General features: G+C 38.0%; 1 protein-coding gene across 1 annotated transcript in view; it reads right to left on the bottom strand.

Annotated features, from left to right (window-relative positions):
- The window catches only part of THSD7A (thrombospondin type 1 domain containing 7A), a 289,030-nt gene that overhangs the window by 121,289 nt on the left and 140,155 nt on the right, over window positions 1-27,586 (bottom strand). The window contains exon 4 of the mRNA XM_075746097.1: window positions 6,551-7,382. Within this exon, the coding sequence (XP_075602212.1) occupies window positions 6,551-7,382 (832 nt within the window). The remainder of the gene's footprint in view (window positions 1-6,550; window positions 7,383-27,586) is intronic.

The raw sequence follows: 27,586 nt of genomic DNA, 5'->3' as shown, positions 1-27,586 counted from the left end.
TGTGTTTTGAGATTTGTTCCCTGTATTGATGCTTAGCTTTGACAATATCACTGGTTCCATTTCAGTCTCCAACATTTGTAAAACAGTGGTCAATATTAGGAGGTCGAAAATTTAGAAAAATATTGCTTGATACATATTTTGAGTTTTATTTATTTAGACATATTGAAGTCAATACACATAGAAATTCTCTGACAATGAGGCAAAAAAGATTCATAAGTGTAGGAGAATCTTTGTTAAAGATCTCAGTGCCTAACTCCATTTACCACTGTGCATCTTAATCTCTTACTAAAGTAAGGCTAGAAATTCAACATAGCATTCATTCATAGAATTGATTCATTCATTCACAGGATTTATGGCCACATAAGATTATCAGAACATGTAGTTTGACCCTAATTACATTAGAAGCTATTATATTTTGGTAAGGAAGACCAATTACATGTATCTGAATAAAAAATGTATTCTAGAAAGGCATCCAATTTTGATGCTTTGCACAGAAATATATGAATGTCATACATCTAAATGACAGAACTGTTCACTGTATGAAAACAGTTAAAATATGGTGTGGAAAAAGAAACGGTTCACTGCTGTTGTTTCAATTATTCAGCACAGTGTGTATGTTTCCATCTTAAATCTAGATTTTGGCATGGTATGTCAAATGTATAACAATACTGACAAGCCACTGTCAAAACAGCAACCTCAGTGAGATGATGGAGCAGGTATTTAGAATAGAAAGGAACACCCAGTGAATAATATTATGCATATCCACAGAAACTACTGTCTCTACCAAAATCATATTAGAAAGCTACAGGATGCTTCTGACTTTCAAATTCATGGAAATTCTAAAAGGACAGTGGAAAATGGTAAGAAAGCAGTATGTTTGCATCCTGTTTCTCTAATAATATTTTACATTTTTATTATCCCAATGCATCTGACAATTACCCTGCAGTTTTTAGTTATCAGGTTTCTCTTCCAATATGACTTTCTTCTTCCCTGTTCTCCATTTGTTAACAGCATGTGCTCTATATGATTCCAAGTTAATTTATCAAGATGACTGTACATAGCTTATTATCCAAATATGTGATTTTTACAGGTGTTCTGTTACTGAATGACTTATGGCTCCTAAACCGTTTCCAGTAACATAAAACCCACCTGTAGACACGCACGCTTCCATCAGGTCCTCAGTGAACAAGCTAAAGGTTGCTTATGCTCCTTCATCTCTGCAACCTGTCCTCTCTGCATTGCTATTCCTTCACCCTCCTTGAAGCTGTTCCACCTTAACCACTGTCACCTTCATACACATCATCCTTTCTGCCTGTTGCCTCATGGAGCAGCTCAGAGAAGCACAGAGAATCTTTTAAGAATTTTTTCTAAGCAAGGAATGTATTACAGGGTCCAACAAACTGAGCTGCTGTATTATATGTATGAATCTCTCTTCTGTTTGCGGTCTGACAGCATATATATGTCAGGGTGACTTGCCTGCTTCTCCAAATCAGTGGCATAAAGAAAGCAACAGGCTTATGCTGTATTTTTTTTTTTTTAATCTTCCTCTTTCACACAGACTATAACTTAAAAGAAGAGTGAGAGTCCAGAAAGTGGATGGTGGCATTTGTTGAGTGATTTGGAAGGTGAGCAACTTGGATTAGGAAGTTTCAGGACCTGGAAAGACGAACAAATTTAAAATGCCATCCTAGAGGAGCAGATTCTCTCTTTTTTTCTGCCAATACATCCTGACTATCACTTGCTCACCAGCCTAAATACTCAGTTGGACATTCTCTAATTCCTCAGTCCCTGGGTATCCAGCTTAAGACTTGTGGCCAGCAGTGAATACAGTGGCTGTGCTTTAATCATACAGGTCTATGTGAAGTAAGCTGAAAAATCAGGCGTTAGATACCTTCAAACTGGATGCCCAAAATTAGCAGAACAATTCATCAATTTTGGCCCTACTGTCATCTGTCATGTCTCAACCATAATATTGGAATAAATGAAAGCTCAAACTATCCCACACTTGAAATTTAGTAATGCACTGCAATGAGACCATTATGGGAACTTCCAAAACAGTTTAATTCATTACAAGGTGTGGATATAGTTTACTAGATATTGCATGAATGCACAGAATCAGAGAGGAGGGTCAAATGAACAAATAATTACTTTCTGAGAAGGACAGAGGCACAACAAGTGAAACATGATCATACAATCAAATGCATAAAGGGGCTAAACCAATCTACTCAGGAACTGGTCAGCATTTCTTGAATTTTGGACACTTGTCTTTCCCACCATTATGTTCCACTGCTGTTATTGCACAAGGTCATTTCCCAACAAAGAAATAAAAGCCCTGAATATACCTAAAATTTCACTGTTTCTTGAATTCTCACTTCAAGACATCAATAATGTTCAGCTTGACAAACAGATCTCTGCCACAGAGGTGCTGCCAGAGGAATATTAACCAATTCTGGGAACTGCAGCCAAAGAGCTGGTGAGGACTGTTTCCTTCTTGGTCTCCTCCATTCCTCCCCTCATTCAGACAGAGGTCTTTAGGTCCCAGCTTAAGCAAGATAAACAAGCCATATCCAAATGTTGGAGAAAGTAAACAGTGCAGAAATTCCTGGGATTTTTTTTTTTTTTAATAGACAGTTATATCCTTGCAGAACAGCTTTAACTACAGCCCCCTTTGCAGGCATTTGAGCTAAGTGATTCTTAGTAGTTTCAGGCTGTCCCCATGCCTGTGGACCAACTGCTACAGGGGAACTTGATGCACTTTGTCAGGGAATTTCAAAATTTGTGCTGAAGTGCAGAAACATACAGGCCAAGAAGATACTCTAATTCTGTTCCATGTTGTTACAGTTGAAAATGTCTGTGCTCATAACCTGCTCCAGTCCTTCCCAAATATCAAATTCTTTCCCCAATCCAGCAGGTTCTCAACAAAGCATTTTGGTAAAATGGTTGAATAAATTAAACGCTGCTAAAACAAAATATTTTTTCTCAGACTTCTACAAAAAGGGCCAAAATATTTTGGCTAAACTTTGCCCCAAAAGTCTGCACAGGAAGAGAATTATGAGGAAATGTTTGAGACCCAACGGCAACAATTTGGCAAAGTAGAAAAAAGCAAACCCAGAGTATATATTACAATAGAAAACGATACGCTTAACATGAGGTACAATCATCACAACTTGTAATAGTGCAAAGAGATTTGTAATTAAAAATGAACTTTTGTACACATTTTATGTTTGTCTACATTGACGGTTTGTTGTCTAACAGCTCTCTGTGAGACCTCTGGCAAACTCCACTTTCACAAAAACCAACCAAACAAACAAAAAAACCCACCAAAAAAAAAAAAAAAAGAGGAAAGAGGATCAGTATTGTCCTCTATACTGTCCAGGTTTTGTTAGCTGTCCAGAGCAGTTGTTTTATAAGTCACCTTTAATTATTGAATTCTTTCTTCTCCAACATTTCTATTTTTAAAATATTTTCAGTGCACCACGATTTCAGACTCAGGGAAACATAAAACAAATGCAGTCCATGTAACATGTACATTATTGCAGAATGAGCAATACAAAATCCAATATTTCATCCTTCACAGGAGACTATGCATTGTTCACTTGGCAATAAAGTGTATAAATTACACTTTGATTTTCTTGTTTCACTTCTCTTTACCATGCCTGGTGTGCTGATGTGTCAAGAGAATTTGCCTTTTTGAAGTTTTGCTGACAGCGTTACAGAACCATTTTCTCTGGAGCGCCCTTCTGAAACTTGTTTTTTGAAACCCTTTGTATACTATACCAATTTTGCTATCTCTGCAAAAAATATTACTCGCCTGAGGGCTTTTCTTCTTCTTTCAGTCATGCTGCCAGGGGGCTGATTGTTTCTGATTGCTAAAGTCAAAACTCCCTGGAAATGGACTATTCAAGCTGAAGAGCATTTCACATGAGCACGGCAGGTTTTCCAGTCACCTTACTTGTCTATATTATTTAGTAACACGGGTACTATATGGTGGAGATTATAAAATCATTTGAGCTGGCTGCACTGACAACCTGGGCAGAAAAATAATTCCATTGCTTGAGATTCTGGAATGTCAATCATAGAATAATGCATTTGACCACTTAGTGAAAGTCCAGCATAAATGAGAGATGTACATACAGATGACATGCATAGATAGATCTCTAAACGCCAAGGTATCAGTGCCAGAATTTCTCACAAGTCATTTAACCAAATTTTCTTGTTTTCACTATGCAACTGGAAAAAAGATTCTATGTTAAACTTGATGGGAAGACTACTGGAAATCCTTTGTGCATTTACAATGTAAGATTATATCCATTAGACATCAAAATGTCCACTGCATCATTTGTATCATTTTCTCTCCTGTGAAGAATTGCTCCTACATTGTATTATCTATTGTTTCACTGCCTCAGGCAAGAGGGTTTCATCTGTTTCCTTTCTACAGCCTGAAATGTGCATATATAGTATAATACACGGAGGTGTCTGAAATTAAGACAGCATTACTGATCTGAGCGAATTCAAGAGTGAGTGTAAAGATGATGAGTAAAGTATGCCATGCCAATGACTTCCAATTATACTTTTACTCTCTTTTACCATTTATCAGAGCCTCAGCACATGAATGGTGTCCTCCCCCTTTTTTTTCTTTTTTTTTTTTTTTTTTAATATGCTAGTTCTGAATTATTTGTTTAACCTTACAAAAACTTGTGGACTTTGAAACAGAGCAGCTGGCTGCTATCTGCTGGCAACTTATATGTTTAATAAATTATTCCCTGTATTTAAAGGATAATGATGTTCTTGGGCTAGGCACAGTGTGGGCTGCATGATGTGAGGCTAGAAAAGAAAGGGGTAAAGGCAACCTCTTCCTGTACCAGCACTGAGCCAGTGCTGCAGCCAACACCTGGGACTGCCTGAGCAAGCTGATTTTGAGATTCCTTATGTGGGTCAAAATCTGAAAGAATTGTAGAAAACTAGAGCTAGAAGAGACTGTAAAAAATTATGCAGTCAGCCCCTCTTCCCTAAGCAAGAGTTCCTTGAGGTGTGCCATTACTGACACGTATTTCTAGCCTATTCTTATAAACCTTGAACACAGAGGCGCTACACATTCCCCAGGCAACCTTTTCCAGAACGTCACTATTCCCAGTATTGAGAAGTCTAACCGCGTTCAGCACTGTTGTGATCAGCTCATTATTGCTTTTCCTATATATCCATAATACAGAGAGAATAGCTCGTTCAATTCTTTCTTGTGACAGGTTTTTACACACTCATAGACACTTCACATCTTCACTCATACATCCCTCCTTCCAACTAAACAACCCAAATCTTTCCCTTCTTCCCTTAAGCCAGGAACCTCTCATCATTTTCCTGTTTTACTGCTGGATCCTCTCTTGAAAGAAAATATACTTGAAAAATGTTTATTACACTTGAAAAACTATAATATATGGTTTCTGATAGAAAAGGTTGATGCAATTACAAGTTCCATGATAGAATGTTTAACTGGCACAACAAAACCTCCAAAGTGAAATACCCTGAAAAAAGTTCATAAATGCTAACGCAGCAGCAACGGGTGTCAACCTCATTCAGCAAGATATCCTAGTCATTTCACAGTTGAAGTAAAACTGATTAATCATGCATTGAACCAGAGGGAAGGAAATAGAAAGAATCACATCAAAGACAGAAAAAGGTAGACTAGACTGAAAGAAGATTTTTGAGTTGGACAAAAACATTCTGGGGGACAGGAAGGAAAAAACATGAGCTAGGAAGAGAACACCAGGTAAAACAAACAAGTGGAAGATAATACAGTTGCAGAAATGTACCCACAAGTCTATGGAAAGAGTTATCAAAACATCCGTGACTGCCAAAACTCCTGAAAAGTAAAATTATAAGTATAATAAAATAAAAATCAGGAAAAAGCCCCAGACAGATAGCATAAAGGTACAGATGAGAAAGAAAAAGAGGAAGTAGATGGAAGAAACAAAGACGTTTCACAGTCTCCCTTTCAGGAATTTTGCTGTAGGAATCAAGAAACACAAACTATATTTCACACTCTTCTACTTCAAAAGAAAAGGTACTGGAAAGAATAGATACTGCCTTCTCACGCAGCACCTTTCTCTCTGTTTTCTACTTTTATTGTGAATCAGACCCAGTCCAGTTTCCTGTTAGACTTTGTGCCCAGAGCCTTAAAAGCAGTAACATCACCTCTTCCAAACATGCATGACTTGTTAGACAGCAAAAACCTGCCTGAACCCACAGAAACAGAGCAGACATTTGACAAATATCTTCAAGGTTTTGGGGGAAATCTATTTGGACAAACAGAGGCTAGGGAGTTAGCATAGTTTCACAGTGCATGTTTATATGATGCTTAGTGTGATCACCAGCACAGTTTGCATGTTTCATGCTGTAGAAACATCTTGAGCTTGATGAGGGATGTTCATACTGGAATAGCATGTGCCCCATATTGAGATTCAGTATCGTGTAAAATACTACGAGCGTGCACTTATGCATGCTTTACTTTAAACAGAGAAAAATAAAGATGTGCAAATTAATAAATAGTGATTACCTCAGAGCAGCAGTTTTCCCATTTCTGTGAGTACATGTGACCTGCCTGGTTTGGTACCCAATTTGTATGTCCCAATATTTGTTCTCCTGTCTATTCTGTCTGTTTCGATTCCTCTTCTTCTTAATTAACTCACGAGCCTCGGGATCCCGAACTGCCTTTTCTCTGTCCTTTTCCTTGTCTTTGTTCTTCCCTCGTTTCCTCGCTTGCCTTATTTGTCTCGAATGGGGCACTGAGCATGCGCTCCAGGGTCCCACATTTAGGCTATACAGGCTTTCTTCAGCAGCACATGGGCTAGACTGACAGATCTGAAACTCGGTGAGGTTAGGACAAGCTGACCCACCGAACTGCGGTGGAGCCACAACATGCCGAGTTCGATGCTGAAGCCCGTTGCCGCAGGTCTTGGAGCACTCTGACCAGGGGGCAAATTCGGCCACGATGCAGTCCTGCCGGCACGGGATGAGGCACGCCTGCTCCTGGCGGGGCTTCGGCTCAAAGTACTCACAGATGACATCCTCAGCCGGCACCCCGTTGGACTTCTGGATGCAGGTGATGTCCCTTGTCTGGATCCCTTCCTCCCCTCTGAGGCACTCCAAGGGCTTCTCGTGGCTGCGGGAGAGGACAGGCTGGCACTGGTTCCAGCTACCGATCTGCCAGTCGTACAGCTCCTTGTGCCAGTCGCAGACCCGAAAACAGCTCTGCTGGTTGTCTGGCCGCTCTGGCTGCTTGCAGTTCGTGGGCAGCGTGGTCCAGCCCTCCACGTGGGCACACCACACCGCTCGCGTCTGGATGCCACCTGGACCGCATTCATCTCCCATGCATCTCCCCCATGGACCTGGAAAACAAGAGAAGATGCTAACATTGCACACTTAATAGTTTTTCTGCCATGGTGCAAAACCAAGCCCACAGAACCAGTTTTGTGTTTCCTGCATCTTTAAGAATTTAATTCTTGGAGAAACTTGAACTTGGAGAATGCAAAACAAGCACGAGATTATTCTTCATCTCCTATTTTTATGAATACAGATACATTTTGCTTTTTGTCCTAGACAAATTGAATATTTAATTTCAAGAACATACACAGGAATTAATCACAAAGTCATCATGTATTTTTGATTTACAAGATAGGAGCCAAAGTCCTCCCCTCCAAGCCATGAATCTAATCTTCTCTCTCATGTACATGAATACCCTTTCTTGGACTGTTTTGGTTTTTGCTTCTCATTTCTACTGCACAACTCTTTAGACCCTGATGCCAATTAATATTGCATTCTGTTCCTTCCATGTGTTAAATAATGACAACAACACATTATGTTTTGAAAAATAGAGGTAATTTCAGGTAGGCCATTTCTTTCCTTTGTTATAACTAAAATAAAAATTAAAGCCCAGTTAAGGAGTGTGTGTTCCACACAATCTGTGGATTACAGAATAAGTTCTTGAAGGCAGAGACATACCAGCTGGTAACTCTCCAAAGAACAGAAGTTATTGCTTTTTTTAAATCTCTAAGGTCTATGGTAAATACTCAACATGTTATAATTAGTGTCAACAAAACCAATAAAAACCTATATCCTTGAAAGCTGATACGGTTGCTTTTTCCATTATTAAACACTGCAATATTCAGCTGGTTCAACTCACAAAATCCACATATCAGAGGATAAAACACGTGTATTTTTAGGTTTTTTAAGATGTCCCCTCATACACACCACGCATTGACTTAGTGTGAAAGAGGAAAAGAACAAGCAGTTCAGAAAAAACCCTGTGACCGTTTCCCAAAGAAAAGATGTCTATCTGCAGACAGTTGGTCACACAGAAGACAGTTTCTGTGACTGTGGAGTGCTGATGTTCCATGAAGAAATTGGGGCCAGGCCACGCAATCCTCAGTCATCTGAATGACCCCAGTGACAAGACTCTTTGTGTGAGCAAAGTTGCTGGAGGTGCTGGGCTGAACCTTTGTTATTTCCAAAGCAGGTTAATAAAATAATTCTGGTACTGCACAAGAGTAAGTTAAACTATGGCAGGTACAAATTATTTATAACACTTTCTTATTAAATGACTAGAAAGAATATGAGGCCACGTCTTATTACTGATTCACACGGACTTTAAAACTCTCACCGACTTCAACACAATTTTCAGCTGTTCATCCAACATCAACTTCAGTAGCAGTTTGGGAATGGGCTGGTGATAGACTATACACGCAGCCTCTGCTCCTCATTGCCTCTTTTTTAAGTGGACACTGCGGCTTGAACCGTTTGTAGTTCAAAAATCCTAAGTATTAATACTCTGTAAGCAATGCCAGCTGGCAGAAACCTATTCAGCCCATGGAAACTCCTTCGTATTTTTTTGCGGATTAAGTTTGAATTAGGGTTTCCAAGGTTTAGCTAGCTATCCAGAAAAATAAATGTATATTAAATACAAATACATTTCAGTTTCCATTTCAGCAACATTACCCTACTTTATCTCTAACCAGCCTTCCACAAATGACATAATCATTGTTGTATTTAATCTAGGTGTATTTACAGGGAATTAAGAGATATCATTTCCCCAGAACACCACCTGAATACTTGCCAACTTTAAAAGAATAAAGACTGCAGAAAATGTCCAACTAAAGCAGAGATACTAAAATGATCATGATTGAAATAAAGCTAAATCATTCATCTTGAAAACTATAAATTTCTGTCTTATCGGATCACTGCACCTTGCGTATATTATGTGGGTTCAGTGAAGAAATCCCTCTTTTTAAAGATCAGGTCTTTACTGTAATCCAGACAAAGAGTTTGTCTATTTGGGATTCTACCAAATTTCCAATTGTCAATTATCCAAGAAATCACATTGTACCTAAAAATTGTGCTTGACATCTAAATATATTCAATCCAATTCACTGACATGTTTATACTAATGCAAATGATAAAAATCTCAGCCTCAATATACTAACTACTGCCTCTGGCAATGTAAATATAAAAAATCAAATCTGCACGTGATTGTGATAATTGGTCAAAATAAGCTCTTTCATTAGATTACAAGAATGTTGGTTTTAGAACTGGATCCAAGGTAACAATCAGGTGCACAGATAGGCTCATGATTATTGAGCTGATTATTTTGCTTTTGCTGTGAAGTAGAATGCAATTTTATAAAAGCATTGCCAGTGAGTACCAACAAACCACATTTATATGAACATTTGAGCAAACTACTACTCAGCACCTCTAGGTTCATGTAGCTGTTGACACAGAGCTATTAGTGATGTATCTGACCCTCTCCCTTACCTACAAAATTTACTACTATCAAAATTTAAGCTTTTGGTGTACTTGTAGCCTTGTACTCTAAATTTGGGGGGAAGAAGAGAAATTGTCATTTTGTTACTGTCTTTAGCTTTTAAAAAAATTAAAAATTATATATTTCTAGCAATATGAACAGAAACTTGCTTTGATCAAAATTATTCTGAGAAATATATTTTTTTTTCTTTTGAAAACAATTTCTGGTATCCACATAACCAATACTTCTGTCAGTTTTCAGTTGCACACTGCTTTGAAATCTTGACTTAAGTTAGCCACATTTTCTTGTAGGGTCACAAGTCACTATTGTTAACGTCAAGCACTTGCTGAGGAACATTGTTGTCACACATTCTTTATATGGGCTTCACGAAAAAAGGGAGAGAAGCTCCTCTGCAATTCCCTTTACAGCTACCCATCTCTCTCTACCAATTATAAAAAGAGCCTACAATAATTCACTTCTAACTTAAGTGGCCCCAAACACATTGCAAACATCAAGGCAAAACATGGTTCTTATTTGAAAATGATCACAGAAAAGCAGGAAAAGAAATGTCTCTGAACTGAGTAAAGGGGCTTTGTGACTTCATCCAAATAACAAGAAATGCATCCCAAAGTAGTCCTAATCCACTGTCAATTTTTTTTCTCATTGCCGCAAACTGAAGAGAAACCACCCAGTACATCTTTACAATATTTCTTTGCCTGCTGGTCAAGACATCACTGAAAATACAGAATGAAAAAACAGTGAAGGCAGAGGCTTTGAATGACCTTCAGAAGTATGACAAAACCACATGCAGATCACCTGCAACATGCTTTTCATGTTACATCATTATTATGGGCAGTACATTTACCACAACATTTGTAAACGTGAAATTTGGGGGTAAAATTAATCTCACAGAAACTAGCGTAGCATAGATGTGCAACTCGCCAAAGATGCCAATGTAAAGAGTCTCACCCACCACCATCACTTGGGGCAGCTGCTCTCTTACAAATCCTCATGTAACGACAACAGAAAGTCTTTAAGAAAGCCGTCAAGCCTAATCAAAGCCTCATATGATGTTTTAATTTGCTCTTTATGAACATTCTTTAGGTTGTCTCTTTCCCACTGAAGCAGTTCTCACGCAGACGCTCTGCTCTCCCTGGTGTGCACTGATCCAGCTACGCCTGGGCAACGGGAGGTACCTGTGCTCAAACCGTTTCGCACTAGGGGAAAAAAAAAAGCTGCTGCTGTGAATGCAAAGTAGGTTTTCTTTGGATTTTGATTTAAACATATTTAGATGAACGAGTCATAGTTTACCTGTAGTGAGCTCTACGCGTCTCATGAAAATACCATAATTTATCTGCTCTTTGTTTAATCAGCGTATTACAAATGGCAGTTACAGAAATAAACAGGAAGCTTGCTTCTTTTTTGTTGTTGGGAGTTGTCACTGAAGTCTTAGTGAGTTTACAATGTCATTTGTAATTCTTTGTCTTCTAAAGAGATTACTGTAAAATACAATATTAAGATTCCCTCTAAGCTTCTGGAGGATTAACATTTATTTTTGTTAGGGAGCAGGAAAGTAAGTGAATTAACCATTACTGCAAGTTTACTCCAAAATTTCAGGGAGTGATCACAATGGAGACAAATATCAAGACAAAACCCTCACTAAAGCACTGATAGAACAGAGTAAGTTACTGTAGTATTTAATATCTTACATATCAACATTGTTTCAGGTATTAAAATTATCACTATTTGAAGAAGAAAAAACTTATTTTGAACTTTGACCTAGGGCAAATAATGCTATGTGAAAATCCCTTGAACTCCCAACTATCCCCAAACATAAAACTCAAAACATGTCTTAAAACATCGAGCAAGACATTACTCCCATTTTTAACAACTGAGGATTGCACCACTGATTTAATCTGAATTTTGTTGTACTTTCGGTGACAACTGGTTTTGACCCATTTTACGTTACGGGTTTGGTGCGTGTAAGTAGCATTAACAGTTTAATGCCAGAGAGAGATATTCGGACTGCACAAGACAATGAGCAGCTTAGTTTTCAGTATTTTGAGAGGATTGTATTTAAAGAGACTATTGAGAGACTGATTAGCAGAAATCTACTTTTCCCAAGTTCAGAAACAAGCTGACCTTATTGGAGACCTGAAATTTCTTTGTATTATGAGAGGGTTGTGACGGGGGCCGTGAAGGTTAACTGAGTGATACAGGGCTGAGAGTCAGAAAGGACACCAGCATTACAAGATACAGTTCAAGCCTAAGCAGTAAATCTGGAGAGAGGTTAAAAAGACACAGATCAAGAAGTCTTTGAAGGACTCGGGAGATGGCAGTGAATGCAAACTGCAGCTCCCGATAGCGGAGCCGGTCAAGGAGCAGGATGAACAGCAGGCCATCGAGAATATAACGGCCTCAGAGCTGCCGCCAAAATTACTTGCAGATCCGCTTGGCTAAATTAAAATACGATAAGAATGTCTATAACTTGGTACAGTATACCTGTATTATCTATATTTGCTTTACACAATTATGGCAGCAGCAGTTATTTTTCCTTTGCCGCAACGGAGTATTTTTATCATAGGCAGTAGCTAATTTTGAAAGTCTAAACAAGAAACTGAGTCTCACTGATACAGACATGTTGCCTATTACACTGGGAAGAAGTAATACAGCAAAATGCTGTAATTCTAGATAAATTATTGATAGCTATTTTTTTTTTTTTTTTTAGTATAGAATCTGAGATACTGCCAACACGACAAGGTGGCCACATTTGGAGAGATAGATTCTGTAATTTATACTATCAGGAGTGCCAAGACAGTAGAAGATCATTTATAGACAAAACTGTTATTTTTTGCCTCTTTCCCACCCATGGCAGGACTCCCTGGGTGCTGCATGACGTGCCGCCTGCTCTGTTTGCCAGCAAACTCTCCCCTCCAGGAGTGCTATGGATCACCTTGGCTGTCATTTCTATTTAATGCTTTTGTCTTTCTCGGCTCCTCTTTCAGAGGTTGAAAAGAACATGCAAGGCAGTGTCTGCATCAAAGAAAATGGGTTCAGGATATGGAAGAGAGATTAAAAAAAAGGAAAAAATTCTCAACATAATAAAACATAACACCTGTGATTCAGAGGAAGATAACGGGGAATCAAATATGCCTACAAATTATTTGACTCCTAGGTCACATTTCTTAATTCCTGATCATATAAGGGAGAGTGTAAGACACACCGCAGTTCAAGTAATTTCAGAATCTGAAGAACAAGTTGTTCACATTTCTCAAATTAACAAGGAAATATAAAAAATTAACATTAAAAACCAGTGAAGTAGATGAATATAATCTACAAATTTCACACTGTTTCCCCAGCTTTCCAGGGCACACTTTTAAACAATGGGATAAAGATAAAGGCAAACTTGAAAGTATATAGAAATCAGCTACTTGGATATCTTTTTAGCTGTGCACATAATTATTAAAGCACTTTACAAGTGTGAGCTCTTTTATTTTTTTCCCTATTAATATCCATTGGGAAAATACCCTCACACATGTTCCTAATGCTATTAATGGCATAATAATTAATATTATCCATCTGTTTTCAAATTTCTCTTAAAATTCTGACTGTAACGCACATGAAATAAACCTAAGAGTAACCATACCAGTTTAAATTCTGACATCAACATCACAAAAAAGCATAATGCTTATTCAGTGTTTCCCTAAGGGACCATTTTCATATTAGAACCTCACAAATTATTGAAACCAAATTGTACTTATTTTCCTCCAGAAAGTACTCCTTTTGTATATTAGAAAACTGGTGTGTCTAAAACAAGGTTGTGTACTCCATAAGAAAAAAAATTGAATTTAATGTGCTTTCCCAGTGTTGATGCTGTGGCCTCCTGTGCCGTAATTCATGGTAGTTTCAACAACACATTTCACTTGGTAGAGAGGGTTTTTGTCTGCTTTGTGCTCTTTCTGCCTTAACATTGTGACAATTATAATATATATTGAAATTTTTTTTTCTTGTCTTATAAACATGGAGAGGGTAAAAAGTATCTCTTTCTATAGCACAAAAAAACCATAAAGAAACAAAATGGTCTCAAAAATTTTCTCCTTTAATTAATATAATGCTAGTTTTTCATCTCCCAGAGTCAGCTCTGAAAACCTAATTCAACACTTAAAAAAAAAAAAAAAAAGAAAAGAAAAAAGAAGAAGAAAACCCAACTACCTCCTTATATTTGTCATTGTTTAATATTTACTTTGTTGCTCTGGCTGTGAAAATCGCTATCTACACGGAAGCTATGGAGAGTCTCTAGCTCGCAGCAGCGGTGCAGCACGGTTATCTGAAGTATATGCTAGCACATACACAAACATGAAAGGTTGGCAACTCACACTGCAGAACTATCTGGGTTTGTGTTGTTGTCATAACCTGTAATGAAATCCTTTCCTTTAGGCTTATTATAAACTTAAGCTAATTCTCAAAACATTATTCAGTTTTAAAACAGTTCTTTCTCCAAACCTTTTTTTTTTTAGCATAAGTTCCTCTAACTATTAATTTTTCCTTTACATAGTATAGCTGTAGCAGCCAAAATGAATATTGAATGAATACACAGAAGGAATACTTAATTGAAGCAGCATGCTTTAAAGAGAAATAGAGCTTCTATGTTCTACAAAGCAATTACATTGCTTTGAGCCTCTAGTCATGTTGTAATAAATACTTCTGATATTGTAAGATAGGGAGTTTAGTTTCTTCTAGCGCACAGTCTGTTTGCATATAAAGCTGGTTCATGAACATTTCTTCGTTTCAGTAGTGGTAATGTTCAACCATACTAACATATTCCTCACTCTCCTCTCCTTATGTTCTCTCTCTAGTCACACTGCTGGCTGAAAAGCCAGATAACGCTCTTCTGACAAAATGATGATTCCCATACATAGCGAACACTCTTGCAGGCTTTTAAGTTGGATGAAAGGCTTTACTAACCTTCACTTGTATCTCTACCACACATGTCTGTTTTGGTTTGTTCTGATTACTAACAGTTGAAAGCTGTTCTGCATCCCCTGCGTGAGACAGCTATACTGAGTAAATCTACCTATCTCCAGTACTCATCTCCTACAGCAACAAAGAACAGTAGTTTGAAGAAGGTATAGAAATATGGTGAGCATACACGATGCCTTCCCTGGTACCCTCCCGGCTTCCCCCCATTTCCAGCTCACACACCACAGCAGACATGTTGGTACAGCCTTTCTAATATAATTAATATTTGTACATGGACATCAAATAAAGAACATCTATATGTTCTTCAACTGCCTTCTAAAGAAGATATGTTTTACAAATCATATTAGAAACTCCTAAATTTGCTGTTCTTTTTTCCTATGCAAGACTACCAGAAATGTAATGATAGAAAACACATGGTATGATCCTATTTTTTCTTATGCAATGGGCAAGGAAAAACAAAACTAAACCCACTCCCTTGAATAGAAAAGCCAATTATGAGCGAATCTGTGAAATCAATAGTTACTTCCAATTATTATATAGACTGTAATCATGAGTAAATATTAATATTTTACAATGAAAACTCTATAAAGTGTATGAGCAACAATAACATCACAACAAACTATTCTTATCTGTGTCCCTGTAGATTTTTACAGCTCTGTCTGCGTCAGAACCTGATTTTAAGGGATAGGTTATTGAGAAAACCAGTTCAGGATCCAATGCCTATTAAAGAGGAGGATTTGATTTGTATAGATTAAGATGAGATTTTCTCCTTGGTTTTGAACCAAGATTTACTATTTTCTCCCCATTGGCATTTTAAATTCAATTTACTCATAAATCTCAAAGCAAATTTTAACTGAAACACGGCTAAGAGAACATCTCAACCTGAAAATCTCATTGCTTATACTTTTCTCAGTGACTATACATGTAAATGCAGATTTTTGCACTAATTCAATCAACTGGGGCTTGCACTTCACTTTTCGTCAGAGTGAACTCCAATTAGATCAATTGAAAAAACACCACTAGTCCTTGTCATCAGCATGTGTTGCAGCACCAATTTCTTGGTACTATTAGGAGAGTTTATTTCTATGCAGTCTCATGCAATCGCATGGTAATCAGCCCCATTGAACAGGTTACAGGGACTTTAAATCAGATCACTTTCACCTCTGTCATGAATAATTTTGCAATTCAGTTTTTTAAACATGATTTTCTTCAGTACACACAGAATGATATATTAAAAAGAGAAGACAAAATATTTCTGTTTCAATTAGCATCAAGACCAAGTGAATGCCTTTATTTGTCTGCCTCTGCCTCATTTTCTGCCCTTTTATTTCTTTCCCGTGTTGATCATAGCCTCCCTGCTGCGGTGCTGATGGCCAGAAGTGCTAGTTGCGAGGCTGCCGCAACCACAGGGTACATCCGTCAGCACAGGCCATCACGCCTGTGCCAGCCCAGCGGTTCGTAATCCCAGTCTCTGCTTACATTAGCCAAGGGCAAACAAGTCAATAACCTCCTTCACTGAGATATGAAGGAATTTACTGCTACAGCTTTTTGGAGACTGGCTACAGCTTTTTGACTAGACTACTAGAACCAGACATCAAAAATTAAATGCACTATCTCTGCGCACTGACTTTTTTAAAGGGTCAGACTCCCTGCAAGATACAGTCAGACAAGGGAGCAGGACGTGGGTTATAAGAAAACACTACAATTTCCTTGCGTGAAGTCAGAAAGAGATTCAGGTTGTACTCCCAGCCCTGTTGCTAGCCTGCAGGGTGATCTACGTACACCTTTTTCTGTCTCCTTGCACTTCATCTTCTTCTGTGTAAGGCAGGGGCAACAATATGAATTTTTAAAGCCAGTTTAGATACATTGATGAAAAACAGCGTGCAAGAAGTAAATAGCAGTAGGAATACATGTTCTGTCATTTTCTCTCTGGAAGCACAGTTTACTCAATATCTTTCCCTTGAGTTTTGCCCTAAATCCCAGTTGCATTGAAAGGTGTGTTTTAATAAAAAAGCAGGAAGCTCAGACAATAAGCTGCTTTTTCTTACTCTTGACAGAAATCTTACTCATAGAGCACAGCATGCATACTTCTCATCTGTGTCTTCCCTCTGCCTCCTTGGCCACAAGAGAGCTAATACAGACCGTCGAGGATCAAATAGGAAGGTTGCTCATATCTCTGGATTTTTTATAGGTGTTTTCTTTGCCATTAATGGAATAAAAGAAAATGGGAGACCTGAACTTAATGAATATCACTTAGATAACGTTCTAGACCTGTTACCCTTTTGGTTTTCTTCTTATTCATGAGAGTAAAGAAAGTTTAATGAAATTGCATTTTCTAAGTATAGAACATTACATAAAGGGTCAATTTTCTATATTTATTTTCATTTACCTTTAAATATTTCATTATTTAAATTGCCTATGTGTTGGACTGAAAGAAAAATCCAGTCATAAATCTTTTGAACTGCACTAAGACTTTATGTCTTGCTGAGATACATTCTCCCAAGCATATCCTCTGTTCATTTATTATTCATTATCATCTACAGTTTGCCGAATTCCTGTGAAACCCATTTTCAATTTTTAAATGGCAACTTTCCCCTAAAACTGCGGTGCTTTCATTATATAGACATAGTGCTTAAAACTACGGAAAGGAAAGCCAGCTAAGCCATGTGGGTGTACTCAAAATACAGGTGCTGCTGTGCAACAGACCAGGACAGATCTATATTAGTTTTAAAGAAGTCTTGTCAGGACCATATGCAACCTGTCACCGCAACGTAAGCAAAATAAGTAATGTCTTCATCTGAGCACTCTATAATCAATCATTTTAATTCCAGACACAACTGAGATAATTAATTCAAAAAAGTGACTATTACTTACTTCCATCTGGCCAATGTGTTGCACAACTGTATTAAAATAAGCAGCTTTGTCTGGTTTTGTGATGTGGGAAATGTATCTAACAAACCCTTGTGTTAAAATAGGGGTTTTTTTCAAATTTTGAATTAGAAATAAGTAATAACTTCTATAAAATATTAACATAGGCAGTCATTTCAGTATCTCAGACCATATCATAACTTTGGCTTTTAAACAGCAGGGGACTTCTGCTTAAAAATACATGAACTTGATCTGGTATTATCTCACTGATCTATTATAAGAACCCTAGATGTCCTAATGAAAATGTAATGAATCACTATTGCAAAAATTTAGAAGTATACCGGTATTTTAAGGAGGGCATCACAAGAATACTCTCATATCAGAAATCTCCAGGAGATTTCTTAAAAATCCTCTCACCTGTCAAAGAAACAGGGACAGGAACACAGCGACAAACCTCTGCCTTAGTGTAGCACAAAGCCCACTCACCTTTCCATTGCTAGTACTACCTTGATTTCTAAAGTTACTTCACAGAGATCATTACATAAGAAGTAACAGCAGAATCTTTTAGTAGATGCTACTAGGAAACTACACCTCTTTTATTCTTTTATCTTGACAGAAGAATCCCTAAATAGCAGGTAAAACTTTTTTTTTTTTTTTTTTTTTTTTGTATAACCTTACACCTTCTGTAGATTTGGAAGGATTTATTCAATTGTTACGTTGGCAAACCTCCCAGCTAAGACAGGGTGAGAGATGGAGAAGTCATTAGAGGACTTCAAACATGCAAAGCTTTGACAAAGCTGACAAAGGAACGTGGTATCGGGGCAAACTGCATGTTCCTCTCCAGAAAGGCAAACACAAGAAATAAACTTTTGTCTTTTCTACTAATTTACTGCTTCTGTGGAAACTGTGCTGAAGTTCAGCAGTGAGGAATGTCATTGAATACTCCTCCAGAATGACTTTATGTCACTACTATTTTCCTGTCCTCAAAGACGACAGACTTTCTATTGTCCTCTAAACAGGTCCTCTTTCAGCTTTCAAGAAAATTATAAACCTTTGATTTTGTCAGACATTATGAAAACCTCTACAAAGGAAAATATGACAGAATATGCATCATGTGGTATCAATATAATTTTCCAAGCCAATTCTTTTAGTTTAAATTTTTGAAATAAAAAGAAATTAGAAATTTTATGAAAGAAATCCCGACAACATGTAGGTCTGACAGAATTCTTGTGTAGATAAAAAAAAAAAGGCTACAGGAAAAAAAAATTCTTCCAGTGAGCTCAGCATAAAGGAAAAAGTGGTAAGACAGAACAAGGTGTCATTTGTAAATGCTGTTAAAATAAGGGAAGAAGGAAATAAACCTTTTGCTTCTGGTCTTTCAGAAAGCCAGCTACAATTCTAAAAGCCCAACAAGAAAAGATAATAAATTGGATACTACTTCCTCTACCAAGCATACTTCTATGAAAGGCATGCAAATGCTAAAGTAAAATTCACATAACTGCAGGGTATTTAAAAGCATCCATTATACTTCACAAACAATGGTTTAAATCTGGTCTTGACTGTCACGAAATTCTCATTGTCAGCAGAAACTTAGGGATCATTTTATCAACCTCTGAGATAAAACTTGGCAATATTTAATTTTCCACAAAATATGAACACAAAGCAGTACAGACAGAATATCCTTTCTAATCTAAATACAGAAGGGAAGATAAGAGAAGGCTCAGGGAGAATTTCATCTGTGTGGACAAATACCTGAAGGGAGGGTGCAAAGAGGATGGAGACAGCCTCTTTTCAGAGGTGCCCAGTGACAGGACCAGAGGCAATGGGCACAAACTGGAACGCAGGAGGTTCTCTATGAACATCAGGAAACACTTTTTTTTTACTGTGAGAGTGACTGAGCACTGGCACAAGTTGCTCAGAGATGACACGGAGTCTCCATCTTTGGAGATACTCAAAAGCTGTCTGGACGTGGTCCTGGGCAACTGGCCTCTAGGTAGCCCTGCTTGAGCAGGGGCATTGGACAAGGTGACCTCCAGTGGCTCCTTCCAACCTTGCCTATTCTGTGATGCTGTGAAATACAGACATATCAATATCAAATACAAAAGGCAGAAAGGAAGCACGTGGTTATGTATTTTCCAGAATCTCAGTTTCCCAAACTTCAGTGTGTCAAAGTTTAAATCACTATATAAAAACTTAAAGACATTACATATTCATGAGTAGATATATCCATAAAGTAGACAGTAAGAAAATGCTATTTGTTAAGGTTCTGGGTTCATGAATTACAGAATTTAGTATAAAGTCTGTACCTTTCTATAAATGGCTAATTAATTCCATGTCAGAGATTCTGTATCAGAAAACTGACAGGAAGAACAATTTATTATGAAAACCATCTACAGAATTTAAAAATTTAACTAATAGATAATTCCCATAAACTTAAAATGTGTAACATGCATTCACACTTCATTAAATATTAACTACACTAAACATTAATTCCTAAATATTTTTACAATTATTAAATCCAGTTGAATAGAGAAACATGAAGAAACAAAATTATACATTGAGAACTTTCTAATGCGTTCTTTATAGATTACCACAAGTGTTAAAACTCCTTGTTTAACCTTCATTGAACACTGTGTACTTATATACACATATTAATTCTTAAAAGTCTTCCTCCCACTACTTCAAAATATTAGATAAACCTGAAGTGCATTTTCTACATGGTGAAGGAACAGTCCATGGCAAGTTTGATTTAAAGGAGAAAATAAGTATTCATAGAATCATAGAATGATTTGAGTTGGAAGGGACCTCAAAGATCATCTAGTTCCAATCCCCCTGCTACGGGCAGGGACACCCTCCACTAGACCAGGTTGCCCAAAGCCCCATCCAACCTGGCCTTGAACACTTCCAGGAATGGGGTATCTACAACCTCTCTGGGCAACCTGTTCCAGTGCCTCACCACTCTCATCATGAAGAATTTCTTCCTAACATCTAATCTAAATCGACCCTCCTTCAGTTTAAAACCATTACGCCTTGTCCTATCGGTACATGCCCTTGTAAACAGTCCCTCTCCAGCTTTCTTGTAGGCCCCTTTAGGTACTGGAAGGCTGCTATAAGGTCTCCCTGGAGCCTTCTCTTCTCCAGGCTGAACAACCCCAACTCTCCTAGCCTGTCTTCACAGGAGAGGTGCTCCAGCCCTCTGATCATCTTTGTGGCCCTCCTCTGGACTCACTCCAACAGCTCTGTGTCTTTCTTGTACTTGGGGCCCCAGAGCTCGACGCAGTACTCCAGGTGGGGTCTCATGAGAGCAGAGTAGAGTATTGGGGGAGTATCTATATAATTGAACAGGGGTATGGTCATTTATACTCAGTCACACTAGTAGAAATTTTAGGACACTGTCTGAGTACTTATTAAGAAGTCACTGCAGCTGGAATTAGGAAAAATGTATTTAAGAAAAGTGTCTGCAGAGCCCAGTTCATCAAAACTGCCGAAATGATGCTGTGATGGTAGGTCGATCAAATGGCTAGGTAGATAAATAGTTTACTAACTTCACATTCTTCAATTTTGCTAATGATTTATTAGACCTGAATTCCTGGGTGTAATTTTACAACAGATCTTCAAGAAAGAGAGACAATTCCAAGAGTGTCTCTTTGTGATATAATAATATTTAATTAAAAGCCATTCCAGAAAGCAACTGCACCTGAGTGAAGATCTATTGATGCACAGCCCAAGAAGGCTCATCAAGCTAAATAAAAATCTCATACTTTTAAAAGACTGAGCTAACAGTATACCAGTTTAGCACAGCTCCTTTGGCTACATCACTTAGGAAATTAGAAATGTCATTCTCTATTTTAATTCACCTTCAGGTAAGAAAGTCAACTCATTGGCAAGGAAATTTTAACAGGTCAGATCTTTCAAAATCAATAACGAACTGGGTTGGAGATATCTTTCAGAAGAGATGACTTCAATTATAACAGCCCTCACCAGAGATAATGAACAGAGAAGGAAGGTTAGTGTTGGACAAAGAAACACTTGCTGGCTTGCCAAATAGGTGATGCAAAGATCCTTATCAGCCTGAATTACACTGAAAAATCTTCAAAAGACTCTGCAAAACAGAAAGGTCATTTTGTTTCAAGGAGACTCTTTACAAAGGCATAAGAGTGACTGAAAAGTCTTTCCCAATCATTTTTAAAACTCATCAACATGAAAATGGTCACTGGGCTCAGTAAGAAAGAAAACAAAAACCTGCTATGGGAATTTCAGCGTCTCAAAGGACATTTAGAGTGATCTTGTGGCCACTGTTGGTTTGTTTTGGGATTTTTTTGTTTGGTTGGTTTTGGTCGGTTTTTTTGTTTATTTGTTTGTTTTTTCCTGGAGAATGTGTAAGAGGTAATTTTCCATCCAGGCTACATTAGCAGACATAAAAATCTGTCACCCTCTTCAGATACACTACAAAAGAACAAATTTTGTCCAAGCAAGGACACACATGCATTTGGCCTAAGTCACCATCATAATGTAAAATTTGACTCAATTCCAATTTTACTGGAGAATTGGAGAAGTCCTTGATCCCTCTTAATATATAAATTTCATAGCTGGATAACAACAATTTCCCTCATATAGAAGTATAACAAACTAATAAATCAAATGCAGGAGCATAAATTCATCTTATATACTTTGACCTCATTATTGAATACTCAATACCATTGCCTTTTTTTTTTTTTTTTCCTTTTCCTTTTTTCCTTGTTATGATACTATTTAGGATTCTTCTTTTACTTGGAGTGAAAAATAGTGAGAGTCATCTAGAGAATGGGCACGCTTTAAGAAAGGGACTGCTGTTTGTTCAACAGCAGGTTAATATAAGCAAAGGAAAGCTCAACCCAGTATGGCACTGCTGAAAGAAACAAAAGTCAGCTGGGTAGCAAAGAGTATAAAATATACTCCCAACCACGTGCATCTGCTTATTATATGCAAATCATTACATTCTGCTTAATTGGTAAGCTCTGCACTTTTCCTTCCAGTTCTTATTTTTACAGGCAATAAAGCCACTCCAGAGTAGGAGGTTATAGCACTAAGAAACCTGACTTCATGCCAGTTGATCAGAATTTCCCTAGAATAGTACAGGGCCATATAAATCTCATCAGAGCTGAGTATTATAAAATAGACAAAGGAACTTAAATCAGAAATGAGACTACTTTATTCTCTTTCAACCATTCAAACAAATCACAAGCTAGGATCAGGCTCAGGGGAGATACGCATAATGCACATGCAGAATAAATAACGTGATTACTGTAAACATGTTAGTTGGATTAATATTTGATCGATCATTTGCTTTCCGGGTATTCCTGGGAAGGTTTATGTGAAATAGAAAGAAAAGAGGAAAACTGTAGAGAAGAGTCAATGAGAAGTGTGAGCAGAGCTGAGGTACAGTGACCATGAGGAAGGCAGGAAGAGAGGTTTGAAACAGTCAATCAGAAAAGGACAAGAGCTCAAAATAGTGGATTTCACATAGAAAAAGCTTCTACTTTAGCTGCTCCTGCAGCTGCTACCGCAGGCAGGGGTCTTCAGCTGTCTCAACCTGAAGTTTTCTTACCTCAGTTGAGCAAGAAACTTAAATCATTTTCAAAACAGACTGTAATTGCACAATCCACACAACATTAGTGCAATGTTTTGTTGCAGAGCACCTAAAGACATTCACACAAGTAACTGTTTTCTTACACCTTACACCCTGTCCCTTGACGAGTATCGGCAGCCTCGACAGACTGCCGACACCCTGCCCGACGTCAGCAGCGCAGGCAGGATGCTGCCCGCATTATTGACATATGGTAGGATTCTCTCCAATCGCGTTGCCATTGCTGGAGCCAAGGGACGACCTGACTCTTACCCCCATACAAAAGGCATCTGCACCATTGGCTGTTGCTGCCAGATGACCAGGACGCCAAGCATCCCTGGCAGTTCGCCAGGGCTATGACATCACTTCTAACCCCGTCTTTGCTATCAGTGATTAGGTGAGTCGCTGTACGGACACACTGTTGCTCCTACTGCCTCAATAAAGCTTTGTTTTATAGCATGTTGTCAGACACCATTACTGTTTGGACCACAGCACCTGACCATACATTAAAATTTGACACCAGCTGGAAATCCAGAATTAAATTTAAGTTAGATGTTAACTCAAAGTAAAAGTGAAAATACCATCAATGGACGAGGAAGTATTTTGCCAGCATAATTTCATTTGGAGCACTCTATTACTATTAACCAATCAATCTATTATGATATATTTTAACAGAATAAAATATGACACAAAAAACTAATTGAAAGATGGTATCAGGAATGTTTGTTTTCTTGCCTTCTAAGGGAAGGTAAAATACAACACATGCCATCTACAAATCACCATTAATTTAAAGCTGAAGAGCACACTATTTTATGAAGTAACTGAATATATTTATACTGATTAATAAATTTAAATTAAATTTATTTAAAGCAATAGCTTCTATTGAAAGTATGTTTTGTTTTTTAAATAAGAAGACAAAACGCACACATTACAGTGAGAGATATGGAAAAAAAAAAAAAAAACCCTAGCTATTTTAGTGCTCTCCTTTTTCAATAATTCAAACACTAATAGCTAAAACCCAACAATAGAAGCTCAGACAGTGATTCTACTACTCCCTTGGTGGCCTTTAAGACCTTGGTTTTGGTCACTAATCCACATGCTAACCAACCTTCCTCTATTACTAGGAATGATATCAGAAGCTTTCATAATTTCTCTGTAAGAAATGGAACACTTATCCAAGCAAATTCAATATTAATTGCGTGTTTCACTTCAAACACTCTTTACAGCCAACAGACTTTTCAATATCAGCAACTAAATACGTCAACCGTATTACACAATTTACCGAACAGAAATAAGAAAAAGTCTGAATGGAAATGCAAGAGATTTTCTATAAAAGAAGCTGACATTTTCTTTAGATAATACAAATTATCTGAGATGATATGTATTAAAACGATGTTTCTTCTCTTTGTTATTCTGAAACCTTTCAAACATAAAGGTTTGAAAACAATAAAATAGTAAAAGCAGTTTCTCTAACAGAGAATGGCCATATTTGAGTTGTGCTGCAACAACCATCAGATTGATGTCCTGATTTTAGTTTGCAAGAAACACTTCAGCAGCATGAAAAGACTCATCCATTATCATCTCATAAAACCCTAGAAATTTCAGGATCAAAAATAAGGATTATTTTTCCCCATTTTTCAGGTATATGCTCTTTTATCAGATGGCAAATATCATTCCCAATAAATGTATCGCACAATTTAAAAGGAATCTACTAAGAGCAACTCAGTCCTCACTGGGGTCTTATATCAATATTCCAATATAAATGACAAATATATGCATTCCCCTTTTAAACAGTTGATTTCTACCATACATATAACAGTAATAATGGAATAAGGTTATTTCTGTTCATTTGTGGTACCCATTTGTTCAATACATGCAGCATACTTCTGTCTAGAGATGCTTCCTGGTATTACTTACACCTCTGATGAGGTTATAAGTACATATGGTCCACCTAGGTTATTAACTGTAGGATGTCCTGAAAACATGGCAAATGTTACAAGGAATTATTATTGTTCAGAAAATGGGAATGACACTGGTTGGGAGTAAAACTCTGAGGTTGTAGCTTGGGACCAGCATAGGTGAGGAGCAAAGCACTTGCCCAGAGACTTCCTCTTTGTCCTGCAGAACACAAGACTATTTTGTCCCTTCTCCCGCAAGCTGCAAGTAGAAGTGATGGCAAAAGGCACAGTTTCACACTAACAGTTCCATATTCTGCAATGATACTGCAAACCAACCATTTGTTATTTCCATTTCAGCAGTGCAGAACTGGGTCCCTGAAAATTTGCTTCGCACACAGAGTTCAAAGAACCAGTGACAAAACCAAGAGCCTTCACATTCCAGCATAGTGCATTTTTGGTTCATAGGAAATACATAATGCCTTTGTTTGACACTGCATATGTGTCAGAACTACTTTCAAAGTAGAGATAATACAGTAAAAGATTCCATGATACCTACATATTGAGCATAAACATTTCAAAAGATGGTTCATTTTTTGTAAGAGCATTTTTAATTGGTTAAAAAAAGTTATTTTACTCAATCAAACAGAAGAATTCCATTAATACGTTTCAGAAGAAGCACAAGACTGCAACCAATGGTTTGCAGCAGTAACCATGAAAGCCTTAGGGGACCACACAAACATTGCTGCCAGCAAGTCCTCTCATTCCCATTCCTCTCTGCCTGACAGATGCATAAAGGAATCAGGCTGAGGCCTCTCACCTCTGCCCCAGTAAGGTTTCTAGCACCAATAACAATTTTTCAGTCCAGTTTGCTTTTGTCTCTATATTTTGAAAGGTCCAAGATGCCAGATGATTAATACTCACACAGGGAATGTTTTCCTGACCTGAAATTACATGCTTGCAGAGTGCTAGGCACCAACTAACAAAATGGATTTTATTTCCAGCAGTTTATGGAAGAGGTGGACAAAATGTATAGGTCAATCCTGTTCTTATAGGTCAATTCCGAGCCAACATGCATACCTATATCTTAAACACCGTGACTGCATTCACATTGTGGCCAAAATGGCATCTCTCGAGACTGTCCAAGATCAAAAATGATGATCCAACAAGCCTTTGCCTCTTCTATACACGTTCCTATACCGCCTAATCCTATCACAAGGCCAGCTCCTTCAGTGTCCACGTTAATTTTCCCACTGAGGCATATTATGACAGGCTAACATTCATAAAATGCATGGCCAGAGAGGAACTGGAGGTTTTGCTGAGGGTTTTGCAAAGAGAGAGGTGATGTCATTCAATGGACTTATCTTTAGAGATGTACTTTATGCTAGAGGCAGCAAAGTCAGTGTGAGCTACTCTCCACTGACTGAAAGTCTCATACCTGCACAAGCTTTGGGCCCTTGAGTTACAACAAGCTGTCAAGGGCACTGAGCTGCATCTCAAAGATGCACACCCTCCCTCAAACCATTGCCCAGAGAACATGCTTCAAAAACCCACTATCTCAGAGAATACATTAGGCCTTGCTGTTCTCATGCATATGGAATCATTACTATTTTTTTTCCTTCACTCTAACATCCCTGACAAACCCTTTTTCAATGGTCAACCTTTCGTTACAGTTCTTGGACTGAATGAAAAAGCTCCCTTCAGCCCCCTGTACAAAGCAAAGCAGGCAGCTGGGCTGGATGTACACTTCCCAGTCTTCCTCTTCACTCTTCACATCCTTAAGGTCAACTTAACATCGCAAGTTAAAAGTTTGGCTCAAAACAGGCAAATCTCCAAACCCCATTCACTAAGGAAGTAAGCACTTGGGAAGCTCATCACCCAAAATTCCCGTATCATGTTATTGCTGATACCAGCTTTTGAATGCTTGCACAAAATGTCCCAGATGAAGTCCAAGCTTGCGATCCTAACAAGCTGAGCCCTCAAAGACAGTAGCAGGGGGCTGGATGGTTACAACCCATGGCTAAGCAGCAACGCCTGATAGAGGCTTCACTGCACGTTCTGCTGATATCCTCCTTCAGAGAAAGGAGGAGAACTGCATGCTCCTCTACCCTTGTTAATTTAGACCTGCTCCAACAACCATGCCAAGGACAGGAATGTGAGCTGTGGAAACCCTCCATCACCACTGCAACAGCACAGTAGGAGTACAGTTAGTAAATTGATCTGCTCCACAACTGTAAAATTGTATCATTGTCCTGTGGGCTATAAAAATGCATTAAAGCTGTGGAAAAACAAGGAGAAAAAAAAAAAAGCAACGTGGGGACAAGAGACGATCTACATGCTTAAACCATCACTGTGAGGATGCTATGATGTTCCTGAGGTCTACTCCCTGTGAAAAGCTGGATTACTAGCTGGGTTACCATCACATATGCTTTAACTTTTGGTCATCCC

Source organism: Balearica regulorum, chromosome 2, assembly GCF_011004875.1.
Source record: "Balearica regulorum gibbericeps isolate bBalReg1 chromosome 2, bBalReg1.pri, whole genome shotgun sequence".
In the NCBI taxonomy this organism is placed as follows: domain Eukaryota; kingdom Metazoa; phylum Chordata; class Aves; order Gruiformes; family Gruidae; genus Balearica; species Balearica regulorum.
Note: the sequence above shows the minus strand (reverse complement) of the source record. Positions and strands in the feature narration are given on the sequence as shown.